The sequence below is a fragment of the Periplaneta americana genome, chromosome 9 (genome assembly GCF_040183065.1).
Source record: "Periplaneta americana isolate PAMFEO1 chromosome 9, P.americana_PAMFEO1_priV1, whole genome shotgun sequence".
In the NCBI taxonomy this organism is placed as follows: Eukaryota; Metazoa; Arthropoda; class Insecta; order Blattodea; family Blattidae; genus Periplaneta; species Periplaneta americana.
Window position 1 is genome coordinate 76,100,558 of NC_091125.1, and position 20,754 is coordinate 76,121,311.

The following is a 20,754-nucleotide window of genomic DNA, read 5'->3' on the forward strand; positions in this document are numbered from 1 at the left end:
GATGTATAAACTTTGGTGATGCAGGCTGGAGATTACCAGCCAAACTAGTGCTTCTCTGTATACAAAAAGACGCTCCTATTGTGCATTATGCCCAGTGGACACGCCAAATTAGTAATACCCCCTGACATGAAAGAGTGTTCCCGATGCTAGATGATGGATGCCTTGCGGGAAGACTGGCTATCATCCGAGGGATCAGAAGCAGTTTAAATGGCTTACCACTGACATTGGTGTGGTCTGTTCTATCTGGTTACCATTTAAGTACTGGTTGATTCAAGCCTTCTGCATGTCCGGGTATGAGAAACAACCTGTAGTGGTTTCCATTTATTTCACTCCTACCTCCAGGGAGTTGTATGTATAAGGGATCTACTTAAAATACATTTCATACAGAAGAATTATGGTCTGTCCCAGTCATGCAAACGTACAGTACGTCTGGGAATCATTAACAACCAATGTTGTATCTTCTGTTGCCTGTATCTATTAATGTCAATAGCTGATTTTATCCATATTCATACCAGTGTTATCGTAAGAGTTGTCGTCGGTGGTCTAGTGATAACCATGCTGACTATTGTATTCTTGGCTCTCGGCCGAATAGCATGGGTTTTAAAAGGCAATGATATATTTAGGATGGCCTCCTCCGGGAAGAAGTAAAGTTTGGAAACCCGTGTCATACAGTAGATTTATCGCACGTAAAATAACTTCTGTTCCTGATCGTATAATCATTCATTCATTCATTGTGTTCTGTCCAACGGCAGGTCTTTCACAGCAAACCCAGCTTTCTCCAATTTTTCCTATTTTCTGCCTTCCTCTTTGTCTCCATGTAAGATCTATATATCTTAATGTCGTCTATCATCTGATATCTTATTCTGCCCCGAACTCTTCTTCCGTTCACCATTCTTTCCAGTGCACTCTTCAGGCGGCAGTTTCTTCTCAACCAGTGACCCAGCCAATTCCTTTTCATCTTTCCGATCAGTTTCAGCATCATTCTTTCTTCATCCACCTTTTCCAACACAGCTTCATTTCTTATTCTGTCTGTCCACTTCACACGTTCCATTCTTCTCCATATCCACATTTCAAATGCTTCTAGTCGCTTTTCTTCACTTCGTCGTAATTTCCATGTTTCTGCTCCATATAATGTCAGACTCCACACACAGCACATCATTAGTCTCTTTCTTAGTTATTTTTCCAGAGGTCCGCAGAAAATTATCCTTTTTCTGTTAAAAGCTTCCTTGGCCATTGCTATCCTTCTTTTAACTTCTTGGCAGCATCTCATGTTACAGCTTGTAGTACATTTCAAGTAAGTATTTGAAGCTGCCCACTTGGTCTGCTGCCTCATTTAGAATTCGCACGTTTACCTTCTTTATTTTTCTTCCTATAACCATGGTCTTCGTCTTATTTGCATTTATATTCATCCTATACTGCTCACAGCCGTGATCGTACACTATACCCGGTGAAAACACCAAATTAGTGACACCCGCTGACATCAAAGAGTCGCGCTGGGGCTAGATGATGGATGCCGCTAAAATCCCATCGGAAGCAATCAGTCTTCAATCCAGGGAAAATTTATTAGCATTCCTCGTTCACTTTGTATTTTAACGCTGAATAACCTCTGCAGTTGAAATCGTCGCTCGTGAAATACTATCGGTACATTAATACATAGTGCTATGTTACGATAAGTGTAACTCACGACCGAAACAAGGTACACTTACTTAGGTATAAAGGATTGATTGAACTAAAATTTCTCAGATTAAACATAGTGAAATTGACTTACTTTCACTCTTAGTTGAGTTACATTAGACAGTGAAAGATAATACATGATGTAACTAAATGAATTCCCTGATTTAACTGCGGGTTATGCGCTAAACATAGAGCAATGAAACACATACGTAGAGATAAAGTCACAGAGTTTTTTTTTTCCTTTTTCCAGAAGTGTATAACTTATAATTGCTCAATATGGGCTTCCTTCGTTACTCTTCAGACACCAAGTCGATAGTTCAGTTTATCCTATACACGGGTCAGCGTCTTCCGGTGGTGGAACAAACATATAATTCTTAATCTACAGTTAAGTCAGGGGAATGTGGAGGCCAGGACAAAAGCTTCTCATTGTTCCTCACACGACCGATCCATTTGTTTTTAGTAATCGGGTGTTCAGAAATTGCCGACGTCTATGTGAAAGTGAGGCGGAGTGTCATCTTGTTGGTAAATGAAATCGACATTGTCACTTTTCAGCTGAGGCATAAGCCAATGTTGTGGCATGTCCAGGTAGATCCACCACGTCACACTGTTTTAAAAAAAACCGTAAACCTAGAATTTTGAAAAGAACACAGAAAACATGAGATTTGGGGAAAATACGAATATGTTCCACGTAAGCCCGAGGATTTTTCGTCCCCCAAATTCAACATTGTGTCTGTTAAACTTTCTACTCAGAAAAACTAGCCTCGTCGATGAAAACCAGTTTCCCACAGAAGTCGTTCTCTTGCATGAGATCGATAAGTTCTATGCAGAACTCATACCATCGAGAGTAATCAGCGGACTATAATTCTTGCAGGAACTGTATACAGTACGCTTTCGTCTTCAGTCGTTTGAATCATCTTCATATCTAGTGGGTTTTTATTAAATTTTGTACGGAAGTGGCGCTGCACGGTTTTTACCCATTTCATGGCGTGAAATTGTAGCACAGATGACGCTTGCGTCCACCGCTGCGGAGTAACGGTTAGCATGCCTGACCGTGAAACGAGCGGGCACGGGTTAAAATCCTGTTTGGGACAAGTTACCTGGTTGAGGTTTCTCCGGAGTTTTCTCTCAACCCATTAAGAGCAAATGCTGGGTAACTTTCGGCCCTGACCCCGGACTCATTTCGCTGGCATTATCACTTTCATCATTCAGACGCTAGATAACCATAGCTGGTGATAAAGTCTCGTAAAATAAACAATTAAAAAATAAAACAACGCTTGCTCCTCGCCTGTAACCATTAAGTAACTGCAATTCTTCGCCATGCCGGAAACTCCAAACGAAACTTTGAGAGTTGCTTCTGTGATAAGACACATTTTGATCGTTGTATCTTCCGTGATTCATTTGCATTCTTTCCTACAAACCCTGCATTCTTCACTGCAAACCCAGCATTCTCCAGCCTTTCTTATTTTCCCCCTTCCCCTTAATCTCCGCATATGACCCATATATCTTAATGTCATATATCTGATATCTTCTTCTGCCCCGAACACTTTTCCCGTTCACCATTATTTCCAGTGCATCATTCAGTAGGCAATTTCCTTTTAGCCAGTAATCCAGACAATTTCTTTTTCACTTCAGTTGCATCATTATTCTTTCTTCACTCGTTCTCCATAGCACAGCTCCATTTCTTATTTTCTCTGTCCATTTATTGGTTCAACCATAAAAAGCGAAATCAAGGAATTTATTTATATAAACTCAACACTGTGTATTACACCCAACATAGCATTGTCAGCCGAAAACCTTATCATGTCTAATTATTATTCTGAAGGTCAGGATTAAAGTTAAACACCCTGAGTGAAAGTCTAGTTTTTCAGGTAAAGCTCCCTGTGAAGCAGACTTGAATAATTTCAAGGGAAAAATTCTTCCGGGGTCGGGTATCGATCCCGGGACCTCTGGTTGAACGTATCAGCACTCTACCAACTGAGCTACCCTGGAACTCCACCCGACACCGTCTCAATTTTTCCGCTTATGTCCACAAACTCGAATGGACTGATAAGACACCAGAGACTCTCCCCCGGAACAATTTTTTCCTTGAAATTATTCAAGTCTGCTTCACAGGGAGCTTTATCTGAAAAAAGACTTGCACTTTGTGTAGGGTTTCCCGTGTAATTGAGTTTACGTAATTGGTGATTTCTCCCTTAAGTTCATCACTTGTATTGGATTATTCTTATATATCGCGGATTTTGCTGCCATTCTGGTAAAACAACTTCACTAGCAGTGCACGGTCTCTCTTCTCAATAGTTATTGCGTTTCACAAGAAAAAGTTCAACCTTCTAAATTTTCAACGAACATTCACTTCACTAACGGAATCAAGTAACAGGGAACTGACACAATGCAATGCAACCGGAAGAACATACTGACGTCAGAGTTACAGACAATTGCATGTTTTGTCTGCTTACAGCGCCATATTTACACCTGATGGCGAGACTTGGAACTAACTATTTTTGGCATAATTCGCGAGCGCATTGGTTAATTAGCATATCTACGAGATTTCACATTCCTACGATCATTAGAGTCGGTGCTGTGCCACGCTGAACACCGTCAGTTTAATTATAACCACCCTGTATGTTCCTTCTTAATTAAAACCTTTTCTTTTATATTACTAAATGAATCCCTGTAACATCACTGAAAACAAAAAAGTTTTCATTCGGCAGGACACTATATTCTCACATGTCAGTGGTTCAGTATTCGCAACTTCATCAGTAGGATTTTTGAAAATGAGTAATTCTCCTATAATAGACTCGAATCTTATAGAAGTTTACACATTAACGTCCATCCTTCGACAGGAATTTTAATGTCATCTCTTATCGGTCTCAATCTGTACAGTCTGAAGCAACAGCTTCGAACAATTTCGATTCAAGAAGTTTGTCTAGCTTAAAATGTGTCTGTAGAAGACGACTACATGTCGTAGCTCGGAACACCTGTACGATCAGCTAAGATAAAGTTAGTTTACTCATATTTTAACGCATCTCAATAGCTTCAATTACTGCATTGTTTACATGTTTGCCAACTTTAGTATAATGTAACACCTGGAAATATAAAATCTCGTAATAAATCTGTTGTATTTCTTAATTGATATTAGGATGGTGTGTCAACACGGTTGTTACTACATTCCCTATTAAATATAGTTTTCCTCCTGAACATTTTAAAGGAAGTTGTACGTATATTCTTGTTCTTAGTTTACAGTGGCGGAAATGAAACTAAAATGTTCATCTATACTGATCCTGTAGTGTCAGGGATATGGTTAGACATGATTGAAAGGCAAATTAATGAGTTTAAGGTATCACGAATTGTAGCCGGATGTGGCAAACTTCATCTCATGTCTCGCCTTGATGTAAACAGAGCTGATGGGCAATTACATTTCTCCCACTTCTGGATTGGGGACAGCGTATGTTCACATGATATGCACTCAGAAGGATTGTTTTATTAAACAGGAATTATTGTATCTATTGCAGTTTCATGTTTATCCGAGATCTCTCTATATTCGTTGCAATTTTGTTTATTTATTTATTTATTTATTTACTTACTTACTTATTTTATTTTTTGTCAGTCAAAATAGCTAGAGCAATACGTTTGGCTTTGTCTGTAAGACAAATATGAATTTTTAACAGAAGGCGTCAGGATATTTTGATTATAGCTGCATAATACGCATCGCTCTCTTTTCTTAAGAATTTTCACATTATTATTATTATTATTATTATTATTATTATTATTATTATTATTATTATTATTATTATTATTATTATTGTTCTCATTAATATTATTAACATTTTTGGAACTATTATCACCAAACATGTTTCATTTTATGTTAAAAATAATCTTAATCTATGTCCAGAATTAGAAAATCTGGAATTAGCTACCAAGAGGAAGAAGATCACAAGGACGCGTCATGAGATGAGAGATGAGATGAGATGAAAGATGAGATGAGATGAGATGAGATGAGATGAGATGAGATGAGATGAGATGAGATGAGATGAGATGAGATGAGATGAGATGAGATGAGATGAGAAGAAAGCTCTTGTAGACTGTAACAGTTTTTAGAACTATAACCTGGCAAGCTGATGATGATGATGATGATAATGATGATGAACTTAGCCTAATTCATCCTAACATGAATTTGGTAAATACAAATCTACATAACAAATTTATATAATATTTACGAGTACCGGTAAATAAAATACGTATAATGTCTTATCGAAACACGTGGACAAACTGGTTCAGTCTATTTTTATTTTAGCGAAGTCCTTGACGTCGTTCCCCATAACATTCCGCTTCATAAGATAGGAAACATTGTCTATCAACGGACTACTTTTTTTTACATACATAATATTCCGCTTTATAAGCTACAAAACATTGCCCAACAAAGGACTAATTACCAATCTCTCCTGAGTGACCTAGAGTCTGCTAGATGAGCTGAAGAGAGTGGCATGAAATTATTTTCAATACGAATTTTATAACATAACTTTCAATATGAAGACTGTTTTTGTTACATGTATTTATTATTTTAAGTCGAAACAAAATATGTATATTTTACGAATCCTCCCTTAAGATGCCGTTCGCGATCTCGAGTTACACTTATATCAGGCTAAAAAATAGTTTATGAGGTAGCTTATTTCATGTCAATGGTGGATAGTCATTGTTTTGTACACATTACAAGATTAGGTATTTTTATAATCATATTGTCTTTTTATTTTGTGAATTTCTTATTTGTTAACAGAACAACAAATTGAAACAGAAAAGTATTTATAACGTTAATTACACCAAACAAATTATTTACTAAAACTATATCGTAAGATAGAAACCTGTATGTTGGTGTTGAAACTATGAAGTACAGAAAAAAAAGAGTATTTTTAAGGACAGTCATGAACCTGTAAGCATTCCTTTCAGAGATTCACTATCGCTAGGAAGATTTTACATACTCTTGGGACAATAAATTCATGTGTCAGCGCAAATAAGCTACATTGAACATTTCGAAAGAAGTCTGACACACTTTTTAAACTTTTTGCCTGAGTAATTAATTTCGGAAATATGATGGATTGAAATGCATATGTAGTGTTAGTTGGGAGACCGGAGGGAAAAAGACCTTTAGGGAGGCCGAGACGTAGGTGGGAAGATCATATTAAAATGGATTTGAGGGAGGTGGGATATGATGATAGAGAATGGATTAATCTTGCTGAGGATAGAGACCAATGGCGGGCTTATGTGAGTGCGGCAATGAACCTCCGGGTTCCTTAAAAGCCAGTAAGTAAGTAAGTAGGATGGATTGAACATTTCAAATGAAGGTGCACAATTACAAATATACAAATATATTTAATTCCGAAAATGAAATTGACTATGCCTATCAAATGAAATGTATTGCGGTTCTACAAATGATTGGCTGAATGTTTAATTCTTCCCATGACCCGTTTCGCTCTCGAGATATCATTCTTCTATCTTGATTTATAGGCCTGTCTCCCAAACTGCTGGTTCCTTGCGGTCGATAAGTTAACTAGTAAAAGCTTTTGGATTCTGATGTGTCTTTTTGTAATATATTCAAACCAATCTTTCTTCTGTTTTTCGGAAATTTAATTTAGTTATATTTGTTGTTTTCTTATGTCAGCAGTCTTCTGATGAACATGAAGAATCAAACTAGCCGTTGACTTATGGAATCTCATCTCTCAGATTCTATTTTCCTGTTATCGGATCTGTTCATTGTCCGGTTTCCACAACTACAATTTAACCTAGGCATAAATGTAATTTGCATTTATTTTATGATATCTTTCCTTAATTGTTCCACACATTTGTCCAAATCTGTTTATTTCAAAATAATTTGTTCACGTTGACAGTAAAATAGAATAAAACCTAGGAAGTTAAAAATGATGCACTTGCTCAACTACTTCATTATTTACCACTGTCTTATATCTTATATGATCCTTACAATAAGAGGCCAACACTTTTGTCTTCCTTACGGATATTTTTAGGTTATGTTCTTTCAACATATTTTTAGCCACTGGCTTCGCTCTGTCGGCTAAGATGCTTGCCCGCCGATCCGGAGTTCGATTCCGCTTGGGCTGATTACCTGGTTGGGTTTTTTTTTTCAAGGTTTTCCCCAATCGTAAGGCAAATGTCAGCTTATCTATGGCGAATCCTCGGCCTCATCCCGCTAAATATCATCTCACTATCACCAATTCCATCGACACTAAATAACCTCGTAGTTGATACAGCGTCGTTAAATAACCAAATAAATTAGATTAAAACTTAACATATTTTCTAAATGTTTAGTTGCAATTTGTACATAATTTATCGTATGAGTCTTTAAGAACTACTTGATCATCTGCGAATAAAATTGTATTTAAAACATAATTATTTATTTTAATTCTACAGTGCTCGGGAAAAGTGACATAAGTCAGTTTCCACAAACCTTTTTTGATAATTTATTGACAACTTACACAGGTTTATGTCGATTTGATTTTTTTCTATATGAATTATTGTAATGGGAGGAATACTTATGTATTTTTTTCCAAGTGAGCAGATGTTCCGTAAGTTGTCAATAAATTATCAAAAAAGGTTTGTGGAAATTGACTTGTGTCACTTTTCCCAAGCACTGCAGAATTCCTCTAGTAAAAACACTCTGTCATTGTTTTTGGCTTGATCAATATGCAGTAGGCCCTATAATTAAAAAGAGCTGGAATTAAAGGATTCTTGTTTGATTCTTTGGTTCACCTCGTCTGCCTAAGATGTATTTTCTCCATTGTCAATTCTTATTTTTGTTGTCTTACATAAACTTTATATTGCTTTAATCATATGATCAGTATATCATTTTATATATTATACAACTTATCTCGGAGAACATTATCAAAAACTTTTACGTAATCAACAAATAATATACTTGTAGGCAAATTAAATTTTCTCTGTTTTTGAATTTGTTGTTCCATGACAAAAAATCAGTCTGAACAAGACCTTCCTTTTCTGAATCACATTTGTTCTGCTCCAAAGATTATTTCATTAATCACGTTTAGACAGCGAATTATAATTTTAGCATATACGTATTTTACAAGTCACTGTTAGCAAACTTATTCCTTTATAGTTGCTGCAAACGAGTCTTTTTATTTTTATTTTTTTTCAAAGATCAGTGAGTGTTTAAGGGAGGACATATACTTTTAAGTACTGAAAAATTGCTACAATTCAATGTTTTTCCTCAGCATTGAATAAATCTGTAACCCTGAAATGTTATATTCCCAATGTACGTTATTTCTGTAATTGTATACTATTTTCAGAGATAGTATAACTATTACCATTACGGTTAATTAGCAATTCAAAATGGCAGCTGCATTTTGTGCATTGAAAAGCCGTTTCACTGATAATTTCCACAAATATCAATATTTCTTAGTGACACTTGTTTTCTTTTTTATTCCTGAACGTCCATGAACAACATGACCTAGAGTCTTTCAATATCTTCATTACAAATAAGTAATTTTTATTTCAATATCAACTTATAATCATTTTTAAAAATATGATTAGGTCAAAAATGTGTTTCAAAAATAAACTATAAATTTTAAAGCAATAGTGATAGGTAGGCTTGTTTACAAGTATGAAATATAATTGCACGCAAAATTTCACTGCAATATCTTAAAAACCGTTTGAGTTGGCCGGGAAACCGTGTGAATAAACACAAATTATAGGTACCATTTTGCATTTATAATAACCCGTAACGGTGTAGTTATACTAAAATTGAAAATACTATACAATTGCAAAAACAGTGTATATTAAGCATATAAAATTTCAGGGTTACAGAATTATTTATTGCTAGGAAAGTAATATTCTACCAGTTTTTCAATACCTACTTAAAGGTGTATGTCTCCCTTACTTAATTTGGAAAAATCAAGTGAAATTCAGTAGAGTTCTGAAAAAAAAAAGTTTGTGTTTGGGCATTTAATTCGTTACGAGAATGAATTGACTTGGCATTTCACGTGTATTTCGGTAATATATTGAAAAAAATGTTGCCTGAGTGTTGAATATTATGAAACTTACATTCCAAGTGAAATCCGAAACGTGTGGTCAGCCTGTCTGTGAAGGTGTTGTATTTGTATCTGTATTGAATACACATGTGTCCTGATGCAGTTCTGCATAGAGCAGAACGTGTGCCTGGCTAGGAGGTAGTGTGCCGGTGTAACCGCGTGTGCCCGCCTCACTCACGCAGGCTCCTGCGACAGGATCCGATGTCCGGCCGGAAAACATTGCCTACTCGACCAGAACCTGAGTCCACACTGCGTCAAGTGCGCGCAGCGCTGTCCTCCACGCCCGGCCGCCAGCAGGCAGGTGTGCGGCACGGACGGAGTCACGTACCAGAGCGCCTGCCACCTTCAGGAGGCCGCGTGCCACAAGGGTAAAGCCATCCCCGTCGCCTACAAGGGACGCTGCAAACGTAAGACGACTCTTTTCACCACACACACAGGGGTCTCAAGCACGCGACATTGTGTACTTGCCTTCAAATTTGGGTCTTTAACTCTAGAAAATTATAAATTACTTTTGTTCTTTTAATTGGAAGGTAATAAAATATTGCCGACACTCTCATGAATTCATGACACTTCTGTTTCTGCCTAATTTAATTCCGCGTACTAAATCTTTATTGGTTCCATTTACTAAATCAGAAATGTCCGGGTTCTTGACAGACTATTCCAGAACCTCTACAACAAACTCGCTTGCTACCGCGATCGCATATGGACAACTATGCTGTGCACTGCCGCTTCCGTTCTACCTACGCGAGCGTGGAAAGATAAAATGAACGCACTCTATTTTGCCATATAAACAAATAGTTGCTGAAATTATGTTAAATATTTAAACAGTATCTTTTCTCAAGTCTTTTCATTTTATACAGTTCAGAATGCTAATACAGCGGCCGGTATTCCTGACTTTCTCTAACTTTAGTTGCAACATAATGATATCGACATAACCCTTTCCTTTTATCCACTTCGTAATTAACCATAAAATAGCAGCAAATAATGTTTGTACAAGTTCTTTCCCCGAATTTTAAGCAGTCAAATTTATCATAAAGTGTCCGCTTGCTTCTAAAACTCTTCCATATCCTTCTAAGTAATTCTTTTACTAATATTTTCCAGTAGAAAGTTGACAAGAAATGGTGAACAGTGGTGAACGATTTTATACAACATTTTACGTAGTATAAAATGATCACAAAATGCCGACACTCTTTTCAGTACCGCCGTGGTTCCTTTACACTTAGTCTGTTAGATTAGTCTTTTTCTGTTAGTGATAAGAAGAAAATTGTAGTATTGCAATAAAATTTTATTATTTGACCACGTTCCTTTTATTTTGCATATTTCATAATTTTTCCGAACTCTTTTCTATTAATTTACGCAGTTCAAAATAATCACAAAATACATGTCTAGAAAACGCATTTACTAGTATCTTATAAAAAAAAAACTTTTCGCATCCCTAAGAAAGATTTTATTTAAAATATATTTCATAATAAGCACTTGTAAAAGTAGGCCTACTATTAAGAAGTGGTAAGTAATCTCTTCATACTGTTAGTGGTAACGCAATGTTGCAAAGTTGTGGTGTTTCTCCAAAATTCAGTTCTGTATTTTAATTTATTTTCTGTTTCTGAAGTAAACGTGTTGGCAGTAATGTAACTCAGTTACTGAACAGGTTTCTTCAATTTGTGTTGTTTCAAAACGGGTCGCAAATTGATAACATAATTTATGTTTATTATACGCAGTTCAGAATCATCACAAAATATTCATCCTTCAAAAAATGATTTCATAACCATGAAAAATACAAGTTTACTTATCGTCTAAACCTGAAGATTTTCAGGCATTGTTTATTTCGTATAATCCTTCTACGAATATCTTCCATATTTTGATCTGAAATCTTCTAGCATTGTCTTACTTTGCTTCATTTTAAATTCATAAGTCTATAAATTCCTTTCTTGCTTGTGAAATGCGTGTTTGTAATATGGTGAAAATCGTTTGAAAAGATTCTCCATATTTTTCAGATTTCACAACAACAAATTTGCTATAAAATAATATTTCAGCAAGATATTTCTTCCATTTAATGCAATTCAAAATTATTAGAAGAAATTTCATCCTGTAAAAGGTGTTTTTCTTTTCATACTGCTCAAAATATGTGCGGTTACTAACATTTTCCAAAGTGTAAAGTTCTACATGTTAATAAATTATAGTTTAATACGTGTCTCTCGTATTCTGCAGTTAAAGTTATCACAATATGTTCTGGCATCTTATAATGTTGTATTGCTTTCCTTAAATTCACTCGTATTAAATATGTACTAATTGCGAAATCATTGTAATATGTGTATAGTTTTGAACATATACCGTTTATTTTGTGCGTTTCATATTACAAACTGGCCACAAAATGTTTCAACAACTTTTCTTTCCGTTTTATGTAGTTTACATGATGAAAAAGACCATACACTTCTAAACAAAATGTAATGTTTCCATTAGCTTACTCGTTTGCAATGAAATTTTTCCTGATTGTCAAATAGTATTTGCACTGTTACACACACTGATTTAAAATGTTTGTCTTTAATTTGTTCAATTGTAATTTATCTAAAATGGCCGAAAGTAGTGTTCGTTGAATTCTTCCAGTTTGTATTTTGTTTCCAATATAATTTGAGTTGGTGGGATATTTCTTTGTACGTTTGAAGTGTAATCACAGTCTAGTATATACAGTCATGAAACTCAATAAGTAGTAAATATGCATCCATAGATAGTTGCTAACCATTAGGATCGTTAATATCGCCTCATTACAGACAATGCGAAATAGTACGGGCACAGTCTATTGTTCGTAGCACCCTCACAACTCAAGCTTCGTGATTGTATATACTAGACTGTGGTGTAAACGTGTAGTTTAAGAATCCCAACTTTAAGTTAAGAAATTGTCCTCATCAACACTCTTCTATTTCATTCGAAATTAGTATATATGAATTCAACGAAAGTCAAGGTCTGTTCTACATACTTGACTTGGGACGTTCCGTAAATCAACGAAAAGGAAACGAAATATAGTGAAAATCTTGCACTTAAGGTGAAAGATGATTAAAAGAAGATGAAGAAACTCGAAGGATCAATGACGCTAGTTTGAGACCCCTGATTTTAATGTTCTTTTGCGTTATTGAAATGAAATTTTGAGTAGTTTTATTATATGTTACTATATATTCTTCTCACACAGGATTGTTGTATATTGGCAATATTAAATGTTGTATAGTTAATATTAAATTGTGTCCTGTTGCGTAGAAGCTGCAGACACAAGATATTACTCTATATTTTACTTGCTCACGGTCAGATATATTATTTTTTGTCGTTTTCTTAATTTTAATCATGTGCTTAACTCTAATTTGTTTCAGAAACACGTAGACAATATATGTGATTTATTAGCCTACATAATTTGAGTGTCAATTATCTTTGTGAAGTACCGTACTGTCAAGTATTTTTTTTAATTTGCTTCTAATATAGAAATAACTATTATATATTTCAGGTTTTCCCAGTAATTGAGTTGTGATGAATATTTTAGATTTTGCAACTGTGTCTTGATTATATTACGAGTATATTCAACGTTTAGAAACTATTATTTACAAATTTCATCCTTAGGGTAGTGCCACTCGAAGCCTCGAAGATTTCTGAAACTTCAGTTATAGGGCGACGTAACATAGGGATATAACTTACAATTTCTTCGCAAATGTTGGAAAAGACTCTGCAGGTCTGAAGCGGCATTGTCCTGCAGATGTAATCTGAACGTAGTTTCTAAGTGTTGAACAAGAGGGCTAGGGCTTATAGTTTTCTTGGTGTTGAACAGAATAAGGTGCCCGATACCTCCAGATCACAAACAACAGTACCCTGAAGATGGAAATTTGAAGTATCTCCGAAATGTCAGATAAATTAAATTTCAATACAGAGGCGCAGGGAGCAAAACCCAAACTATTCATCAAGTACACATCAATTGTGATATGTTGTTGACAATAAATTAGAAGAGAGAGTAGGTCCTACCTTATGTAGATTTGGCGGTTTTCATAAGATACCATCTGGACAAAAATTATTCATGAAGACAAACATAGATTAGCATACCAGTCATAATTTATATATATTATTTTAATGTACCGAAGTACATATGATATTTCCATGCAGATATTCTGCGTCATCATACGATGAAAGAGTAATGGAACGGAGAAAAATTCCTTCCGGCGCCGGGATTTGAACCCGGGTTTTCAGCTCTACGTGCTGATGCTTTATCCACTAAGCCACACCGGATACAACCCCGGCGTCGGATAGAATCGTCTCAGATTAAGCTCCAACTAGTCACTCATAACGAGTGCACCTCAGCACATGTGTGGACTTCGGTCCTACGTTCATAGACATCTATGACGTAGTGAAGAGGGCGGCCACTAGAGGGAACCCAAGAGTTGGAGCTTAATCTGAGACGATTCTATCCGACGCCGGGGTTGTATCCGGTGTGGCTTAGTGGATAAAGCATCAGCACGTAGAGCTGAAAACCCAGGTTCAAATCCCGGCGCCGGAGGGAATTTTTCTCCGTTCCATTACTCTTTCATCGTATGATGACGCAGAATATCTGCATGGAAATATCATATGTACTTCGGTACATTAAAATAATATATATGATATGCGTAAATCACTTCGTGATTTAAGACGGCGCTTATTCCGTCGGATCCCGGCCAACTAGTCACTCATAACGAGTGCACCTCAGCACATGTGTGGACTTCGGTCCTACGTTCATAGACATCTATGACGTAGTGAAGAGGGCGGCCACTAGAGGGAACCCAAGAGTTGGAGCTTAATCTGAGACGATTCTATCCGACGCCGGGATTGTATCCGGTGTGGCTTAGTGGATAAAGCATCAGCACGTAGAGCTGAAAACCCGGGTTCAAATCCCGGCGCCGGAGGGAATTTTTCTCCGTTCCATTACTCTTTCATCGTAAGTCATAATTTAATTAAGTATGATTTTGTGATATTATAGTGTGATACAATTATCGAAATGCTACATTATTTTTGTTATTGTCAGAAGATATAAATGATTCAATAATACTACTATTGCTAAGTATAGAAAAATAATTTAACATATTATATTGTCGCAGTTTTCTCTCGAAAGATATTATTTCTGATACAATATTCGTAAGGCGTCAAATACCCTGTATCGAAATCTGTGTCCAATCACTCATTTTTACTAGTACCCTATTTACTCCTCCACTGCTGTACTCTGCTTGAACTTGGTGGGACTCCCGTGATGTAAAATGAGCAAGACGTTGTACCTCCATTAACATGACACACTGAAGACGAGCAAACAACAGTGCTTTAGACGAATTCGATTATTGCCTCTGGGGATAGCTAAAATTTATTTTGTCTCAGTATTACAGTGTGATTTATGAATGATTGTAACAAAGCAACTAAAACTTAATTATTCAAAAAATCCTTCATTTGCATACTTCTCTTTTTCTGGGCATTTAACTTTTTCGGGCTTCCATTAACAGTTAATTTGAAAATTTTTATCGATTGTTGCAGTCGGATATTTTGTAAATGTGCATGGTTCATATGACTTAACATACAATTCATTATACGCATATAGGCCTATTACGTTTTACGTCAGTTAAATATATTTTTTTCTTGTATAATTTCACTGATATTCGTTTTTTGCCCTATGGATAACTATTATGTAGGATATATTCTGTTTCCTTCGTTCTGAATTTGCGAAACTAGACTTTTTATTTTGAATTAGTTACATTTGCAAACAAAATTGTTCAAAATGGCTATGTTACAGCTTGAATATTTGAAACGTTTCTTTTAAAAGTAATTTGTTAATGCCTTTATAACTTCGGAATTGTAGATATCACATGTGTTGAATCCCACATTTCTAGTTTTCATGGTGAATGTTGATTTCCGGACCTCAACGCCTGTTTTCCATATCTTATTTCCATTGCATTTTTTTCCTTGCCCTGCGCCATTATGGGCCATTTTCTACCACTGTAATGAAAACCTCATGTAAGTTTCATGACAATACATTAATACAGTATGTATAAAAATTTATTAGCGATTTATAATAGGGAGTTACTTTCCGCCCACACTGTATATATGAACATAACTTAAATTCCAATAGATTCTAAGCTTACATCTATTTTTTGTGTGCAGTAGGATAGTTCTGATAGTTAACGGTTATTCTGGAAGAGAAATTTCTGAACTTTACTTTCTTTCTGTAACTCTGTTTCGTTAACATGCTGTATATATGAGTCGCCGAGCAATTACAGAGCTGCCACTGGACTTTAGGAAGATTTAATCCTGAAGAACTGAGGGAAGTTCGTAAACATGTATTCGGAGTAGGAATTACCTACTATCGAATTACAAACATACCTGCTTAATTATATCGCGTACCAACCTTCGACATCATGATGTCTGTTGTTACCTTGAGAAAGATATAAATAAGTGGATTATGTAAGCGACACCAGCTTTTGATATTCAAAGATAGCACCGATATTCATGCTCCGATAGACTGAACGGTGTAGCAAAAAACCTGCCGTTCGGTATTCGACCCCTGACACGACTTACATTTCAACTTGTCACTGTGATGAAGGTAAGCGGTCTGACATCTCACAGAAACATGTTATTTTTTTTTACGTTCTATACATGGAATGCCAACACTCACCTTGTAATTATAGCTTTAGATACAAAGTTGCAGACGAAGTATATACAAAATACAGTGTGTTTTAAAATAAGTGATAACTATTATAATATAATATTATCTCTATCGGATATATAGGCAATTTCTAGATACGAGCCATTCCATGAAAATGTCGTATCGATGTGATTTTTCTTTAATTAACGTGGCAATATTTTTGTTGAAGAAATATGTTTCTTTATAGTTTAAGATGACTTATGCCGTTAATAATGTTTCAAATACTCTTTTAGTCTATAACTTGCTGCAGATCTTGTCATATTGCAGACACTTAGAAAATGACGTAAGGAAATGTATATTTAATATCACAATTTGGACACGTAAATTTGTTTTATTTCAATCTCTCTTTTTTTGTATACCATATTTTGGTATTTCCTTGAACTAAATATGAAAATAGTTGGAGTATCCTAAGGTTCTAAGTAACTTAAAACATTATAATTATTTGTACTGTAAGTTACGGTCAGTCACAATAAACATACAAAAACTCTTCCACACAACACAATAACTGACAGATTAAAATTTTCTTTGAGATTCTACGTTATCACTACACCTCCAACAAAAAAGTATTAGAAAACTTTTTTCTAAAATTATTTCGTTTTCCGCTGCAGCACCGTGACTGACTGACATGTCGCGCTCTCGGTTATTCTGTTCTTATTCACCGCGTACACAGTTGCTTGGGAGATCATGGTAAACTTACACATGAACTGTGTTAAGTGGGGAAATCCGTGGCAGAAAGACAACGTGAATATAAACTTCGTCTGAAGAAGCAAGGATGATATAAATGGCAAGAAAAGACACACGTTGAAAATAATTCACGGAGAAGAGCAGGCAGTTATTGTGGACATACATAACAGCCATAGATACTATGGAAAATATAAACTGTGAGCAACGTCACCATATCGTAATAGCTAAGGCGATTATTGGCGGATTGTTAGGAACGCGCCTGGATAATATAATACTCTCGAAGTTTTTTTTTATTTTATTTGGCAGATTAATTTGCAGCGTTTTAATCATGCAATTGAAATTGAACAATAACTAATAATATTCAATCATGTTGTCTACATTTTGGTGTCTTGAATATTATTTATCATTGCGTTTCTTAAGGCCATTCAATAGAGTTGCACATTCAGGGAACAAAAATAATCATATTTAGTATTTTGCACAAATTTCATGTTGATAAATTTCCTTCGGAAGTAGCAGACTGATTATAAACATCATTTTAATTTATTGTACGTTTTTAAAATAATAGTCTATACCCAGACACTGCATAGCACTTCAACTGAAGATAGATTATACTATACTTAGTTCCATGATGTTTGACAGGCGATGTAAACATTGTCCGCAAGGAGAGAGAAAAGGATAATTGCTATTGAATCAATAACAGAGGTCTCATTCCATGTTTATCTTGAAGTTGGGCGGTCTGAAACCTTCTACTCCCGCCCAAATTCAATACAGAATTGGAATGAGACCTCTGCCATTGGTTGAATAGCAATTGTACTTCTCTCTTCCTCTGCCGGCTATGTTTACGTCGCCTGTCAGGCATTATGGAATGAAGTATAGAACTTCTCATTACTGAATACGAAATATAAAGAATATAATAAAATAAATAATTACACGATTAAGAGTTTTTATATGGAAGTATATTATATTTATTTCAATAGCTACTTATGTTACAGTGCATCAATTTAAGAATGGATTATTTTCACAATTAATGAACTCTAGCACTCGTAATTATAAAACGCGTTGTATTTACATAATATTTATGTAAGAAAAGTTGATTATATTCATCTAGTTGCAGTGTGATTTATTTTGACATTGTCTTTTTCCCATTGAGCAATTATAATCATGGGTGTAGTTAATAAAAAAAACTAATTCTGAGTTCATGAACCTCCGTTTGGTGCTCTTACGCCATCCTGACCACATGATGCCAGAGAGTTCCGCTACTGAGGAATGTTTATTAATAATTCTCACATGTAGGCGGGACAGGGCAGATGGTCCAATTCTTGAAGGTGGATGACGATTAATTTTAGATTAGAATTCACAAATAACTTAATTAAGGAAAAGGATGGACATTATAATAAAAGATAAAAGTAAAGTCAATCCAATGACAGGCCAAATCGGCTCAGAGGGTGGCGAGAGCTTAAGGCCCTCACCTTTACAGACAATCGGCATTTGTAATGGCAGCAAGAATGTCAGTCCCACATGCCCGCCACCTTTACTCCCAAGGAAATGCCCCTGGTACTCATTTCTGTTAGAGGCTGAGTAGACCCCAGAGCCATAGTGCGGCTGGAAGGATTAAATCAATGGGAAAATCCGTGACTCCATCAGGAATCGAACCCGGCTTGCAGCGTTACGCCTTAACCACGACGCTACCGAACGCCCCCGGCATGATAATAGCAATAATAATAATAATAATAATAATAATAATAATAATAATAATAATTATTGTTCTTGGCCACTGGCGTATCTCAGGCGGTAAAGCGCGTTTGCCTGCTGATCCTGAGTTACGCTAGGGCGCGGGTTCGATTCCCGCTTGGGCTGATTACCTGGTTAAGATTTTTTTTTTCCGAGATTTCCCCAAATTGTAAACGAATCTGCGGTAATATACGCACTTGCGCACTTCGCAGCCATAGAAAGCACTCACTATCTCTCGTGTAGTCCAGATTTGTGCGAGGCCCGCTCGCACCTCGCACGTCGCATGCGTCCATTCAGAAAAACCAAGGTTTTACGTAGTATACCCCTTTCTCCTCTTTCCAGGGATTGGAATTAAAACTCCACTTTTGAACGCCTCTGCTCTAGTCAATAGTGAACATTGTTAATACCGATGTCTAAAACAAAAACAAGGTATATATGCGATTTCATAAAAATGGGTAGGGACTTTATAATCGCCCTGTACAATTCGTAAAGCCAAAGAATTACAGGGCATTCGAGAAAGTGATGACGATAATAGTAGTGATAAAGATAATGAAGATTATGATTATGATAATGATTTAGTGGGGATGGCATGGATAATAGGGAGGAAATCAGTTCCATATTCTTAAATTGCCGAAGTTTGATAAACGCATTGCTGTTCGCAAAGAAAAGGAATGCCGCGTCTCTGGGTCAAGAGCTAGCGCGCTGCCTTCCATTCAGGTGATCCGTGTTCGATACCGGTAAGATCTTGATGGAATTTGTGTTGGACAAAGACGTTGCAGAGGGTTTCTATCGTGGTATTTTCGTTTCCGTCCGTGATTCTACCAACACTTCCAATAATAGGCTGGGGTAAATTCTTGGGGATAGGAACGATATCCGATACTGATATATGAAAGGCGTGAGGTTCCGGTCTTGGGGTTTACTCATTAGAGGATGAACCTGGATCTGTCAGGGCTGAGGCAGAATGGCCCACATGTCGGCATCTGATTCACGAATGACACCAGGGCCACTTGTCGAACTTGAACAGTCATCGCATATATTGGACGCACAATGGGCCAACATAATCGTAAGTGCAAGGATCAGCTCCGGGTTTCGCCCTCGAAAAACCAAGCTAAGCTAAGGAAAAAAATTTTCCCGAGTGAGAGGGACATTTCACTGCTTCCGAGTCACCGTGAAGCAGCTGCGTCGTAAACAGGGCTCCTACACCGCAAGGAGAGCGGGGCCGCGCCCAGCTGCGGTGACGAGTGTGTGCTTGACGTAAGATCCTAGCAGCGAATTGTAAACTAATGCTCGTGTTTCTCAATCGCCATTAAGTCTGTCTTTTATATTGCTTGTGTTCTCTACTGACAACACATTTTATGTGCTTCAATTAAAGAGAATAAGCACGGAAAATCTTAACAAGGGGAGACCAGCAACAGGAAATGCAATACCTGGATGGAAGCCACAAATTATGGAGTTCGAGAGATCCAAACACATTAATGCCTTAAGCCTAAATGATCAGTCATTTTTCTTCAGGTTTCATGACTTCATGTCAGTTGCCGCTAGTTTACCGGAAGTAAGCGTAGCATCAGTGATGACCAACTCAGCTGCTTTTACGAAGCACTGTGTGCACTCGCGTTGGCATTGCAAGCATTGGGACGATCTGCTCTCGCATACTGATCGTGTGCAGCGAAGAATGCTCTTCTTCAAAGAGCACGAGTTGCTCATCACTGCCATAGCTGAACAGATAGTAACACTGACTAGTTTGCATGGGGGCCTGGTTTGAATCTGTGTACTTCATTACTTTCTACTGTTCAACAAGTTTTATGTCACTACAATATATTTATACTCTTTTTTTCTAATTTCACATGAGTTTATAAATATTTCTGCCATATGTGTTACAAAGAGATTCATAGCTCAGTATACGCCAAACGCTTCAAATATATA

At 36.4% G+C, this 20,754-nt stretch overlaps 1 protein-coding gene across 1 annotated transcript in view; it reads left to right on the top strand.

Moving 5' to 3' along the window:
* The window catches only part of Fs (Follistatin), a 502,124-nt gene that overhangs the window by 387,781 nt on the left and 93,589 nt on the right, over positions 1-20,754 (top strand). Inside the window, exon 4 of the mRNA XM_069835112.1 lies at positions 9,908-10,132. Coding sequence (XP_069691213.1) covers positions 9,908-10,132 — 225 coding nt within the window. The remainder of the gene's footprint in view (positions 1-9,907; positions 10,133-20,754) is intronic.